Here is a 3,280-nt window from a genome sequence, read left to right as displayed (position 1 = left end):
AACTGGCGCTTAGATGGGCCGGCCCATTTACGGACGCCACAGGGGCCAGTTAACAAAAATGCACGTTAACTGGCGCCTGTGGCGCAAAATAGGAAATGCCCACCGGTAGGGCTAGCCAGATGCCCAGATGGGCCTAGTTCACAACATATGGTATTTTTGGGTTGGGCTGGATTCATACAAAACAGAACCAAATTGGAGTCGGTTCAACCCAAAGTCGGTTCCTCCAGCTTGGCCTGCGCATAAATTTCTGGTTCCTCTCACCCGGAAACCCTAATCCCCAAATCGCAACATCCCGAGCAACGAGCAACGATGGACCTTCGCCTCGCCGCCGCCTCCCGCAAAATTGGCCGCCCCGACTACGTCCTCCTCTGCACATATGGGTGCAGCGACGCGGTGGACATTAACAAGACCACAGCGTGCGTCTCGCTGAGCAAAATGGGATGCATCAAGGTAACCATCTCAAAACAAGATCTGCCATCGATCTCCTACTTCCATGTTACCTGTCCCGACCTCACAGAGAACCCCTTCACCCAAAGTCCTGAGATCCTTTGGTCGTCGGAGAACTTCATCCTCTTCCGTGTCCATCTCGTCGGACCCGGCCCACCAGAGTTCTTCCTCTATATGGTCGAAGGCCCGGAGTTCAAGAGGCCGATGCTTAGTCTGCTTCCTGACTTTGGCTCGTATTGTGTTCGCGAGATGCTAGATCCATACCTTGTAGGCGTCGTTCCCGACGATGACGGCAAGAGCCATTTCGTGACCGCTTTCAAAAGGAAGGAGTCAGCGGATTGCGAACTCCACATCTACAGGCTTGAAGGCAGTACCGGGACCTGGAGCAAAGAGCATATTTTCCCAGATTTCCCCTCCTGGGCACGTTCAGGGGTTTTTCCAGATAAGGTGGTTGCATTAGGTCAAGAAGTGGGCTATGTCGATCTCTTGAAGGGGATTCTTTTCTGCAATGTGGTCAAAAATCCGGTGAAGGCACATTTCATTCCATTGCCGAACCTGCTACCCAACAACCAACACTACTTCTATGAAGAATTGCCAGGACAGGCAATACGTGATGTCACCTGCACTGATGGTTATAAAATCATGTGTGTTGAGCTGGAAGATTTATTCGGTTTCACAACCAGAATCCCTGATCCTGATGTACTCCATGATTTTGAAGTTGATCCATCTATGAAGGTGGTAAAGCACATGCGTGTTGGTTGGAGGCTCGTGACATGGTATCGGGAGATTTTTTGGGACCATTGGCAAAAGGTGTGTAAGATTCATGTTGATGAACTTGGAGAAGTCTCCTTGCCTCCTCATGGTAGAACAGAACCCTTGCCACCCAAGAACCTGAAACCATCTTCTAGAGCTAAAAAGTTGCCTCTGAGCGACCTGCAAACAGCTTGTCCGATCCTCTGTGGCGATTATGTTTGCCTCCTCTCCAAGTGGGACTATCGTGATGATGAGGCTTGGATTGTCACTGTTGACATGTGGAAGAAAGCAGTGAGAGGACTGGTGCGAGTTAAAGATGGGATATCCATGCGTCTCAATCCAGCCTACATATCCTTTGTGATGAAGAATTATCGCAAGGGTGAATCAGGTAACATTAGCGCTACCTGTTTATCATGTGACACTGCTGAGGCATGTTATTCCCCTCGTCCTTTTTGGGGATATGTTTATTTATCAATTAGCTGTGGTTTGAGCAAATTTAATTTTGGTATTCACGTTTTTTTTGTGTAGCACATGTTATCATTCAGTCTGTACAGTAATAATAGTTAAGCCTTAAAACGATGGTGGTTCTTATTCAGGCTGTACAGTAATTATTAAGACTGAAACCATGGTGGTTAAACCACATTCAGTATGTGCATTAATAGTTAAGACCTAGGCTAAAGTATTTTAAATTGTCTGGGGTAGGTCCTCAGTAATCAGCATGATCAATCACTTGTTACTATTTGGCCTGTTCAGTGTTATGATTGGTCATCTATAGTGATGAACAAGTGATCATGAATCTGATGTTTATCTGCTCGTCATGCCTTAGATGGACGTAGCTCTCTTGTGAAGGATACTCCTTTTCACGGCAAACGTTGTCTGGTATGTGCTGTTATCCTTATGTTCTTCTGCTGGTATTTCCATTCCTCCCTATTCAGGTATGATTATCTAAATCTTGGTTTTGCAATCGCTCCTGGAAAACACTAGTAGCAGTTTCCAGCCGAAGAGGATACTGAGGGGTTCGACAATGGAACAAAGAGAATGATATGGTTGAGTCGACCTCCATAGGATCGCCACCAATAAGCTCATGCAATCCTTATCAGGTCATAGTAACATTTGTGAATCTTGGTATGCAGTATGTATTACTTAAAACACCTACCATATAAACCACCTTAGACAAGATAGTTTGTCTAAAATCTTGATGTCGATGGTATCCAAATAGAGAAATGTGCCTGCATTATTGCTCATTAAGGTTGTCAGGCATCGTACCTACTAATGTTTGTATATTTCATGTCCTATGATTATTTCTGTGTATAAATATTAGGCTGATATAGTTTGTTTGTGTTTTTTGCAGTGATGATGCAAGTTTTGGACAAGGATCTTCATTCATTTGAAGCACTGATGATGATTTAAGTTAGATGTGTGTCAGTTGTGCTTTAAAACCATCATGCTTATTCTGCGTGTAATGTTGTTTAATGCATATTGATCCTTCTAGTTGTGTATCTATGCCATGTTAGCATCGGATATGTCAGTAATATGATTTAAAACCATCGTACTTATTCTAATATGCATATTGATCCTTCAGTTCTACTCCGTCCGTTCCTAAATACAAGTCCTTTTAGAGATTCCAATATGGACTACATATGGAGCAAAATGAGTGAATAAGATATGTCTATATACGTACTTATACTCTAAAGTACTCCCTTTGTAAAGAAATATAAGAGCGTTTAGATCACTAAAGTAGTAGTGATCTTAACGCCCCTATATTTGTTTACGGAGGGAGTATATCTTACCCTATGCTGTAGTACCATTCCGTGGGTTGGTTGATAAGTTCAACGTTTCTTGTGATTAGGCCACTTCAAGTGCAAAATGGTGCACAAAATTCCTGTCTATCTCATAATTAAGGAATAAGGGAGTATGTTTTTACATAGTATTCTATTTTTTGCAATGATTTCTTTTGTATGTCCCTGTTTCATAAATATATCAGCGGACCCTGGGCTGAAATAAGCCAAGTGGAGATTTGTGCTAGAGCCCTTTTGGGCTGAAATAAGCTAAGTGGAGATTTGTGCCAGAGCCCTTTTGG

The 3,280-nt window shown here is 43.4% G+C and overlaps 1 protein-coding gene across 7 annotated transcripts; it reads left to right on the top strand.

Moving 5' to 3' along the window:
• The first annotated feature begins 212 nt into the window (after window positions 1-212).
• On the top strand, window positions 213-2,787 carry LOC119322561. 7 transcript variants are annotated; one of them, XR_005155707.1, is made up of 4 exons: window positions 213-450; window positions 2,027-2,079; window positions 2,188-2,300; window positions 2,552-2,787. XR_005155707.1 is itself a non-coding variant. In XM_037596042.1 (4 exons), exons 1-3 carry the CDS (start codon window positions 310-312, stop codon window positions 2,263-2,265), a joined length of 1,407 nt encoding a protein of 468 aa, XP_037451939.1. In that variant the 5' UTR covers window positions 231-309; the 3' UTR covers window positions 2,266-2,300; window positions 2,552-2,787. The 7 variants fall into 7 exon arrangements, 3 of the variants coding, with proteins under 3 accessions (XP_037451939.1, XP_037451937.1, XP_037451940.1); XR_005155706.1 differs by having other exon boundaries at window positions 218-450; window positions 2,185-2,300; XR_005155704.1 differs by having other exon boundaries at window positions 230-1,588; window positions 2,188-2,325.
• The last annotated feature ends 493 nt before the right edge of the window (window positions 2,788-3,280 follow it).

The sequence above is a fragment of the Triticum dicoccoides genome, chromosome 6B (assembly GCF_002162155.2).
Source record: "Triticum dicoccoides isolate Atlit2015 ecotype Zavitan chromosome 6B, WEW_v2.0, whole genome shotgun sequence".
NCBI lineage: Eukaryota > Viridiplantae > Streptophyta > Magnoliopsida > Poales > Poaceae > Triticum > Triticum dicoccoides.
Note: the sequence above shows the minus strand (reverse complement) of the source record. Positions and strands in the feature narration are given on the sequence as shown.

Coding starts and splice junctions, on each gene's coding strand:
- LOC119322561 (XM_037596040.1), top strand. CDS start 310: ATGGACCTTCGCCTCGCCGCCGCCTCCCGCAAAATTGGCCGCCCCGAC. Junction 1,589..2,026: donor TTATCGCAAGGGTGAATCAG/GTAACATTAGCG, acceptor GTCATGCCTTAG/ATGGACGTAGCTCTCTTGTG. Junction 2,080..2,187: donor TTCACGGCAAACGTTGTCTG/GTATGTGCTGTT, acceptor AAACACTAGTAG/CAGTTTCCAGCCGAAGAGGA.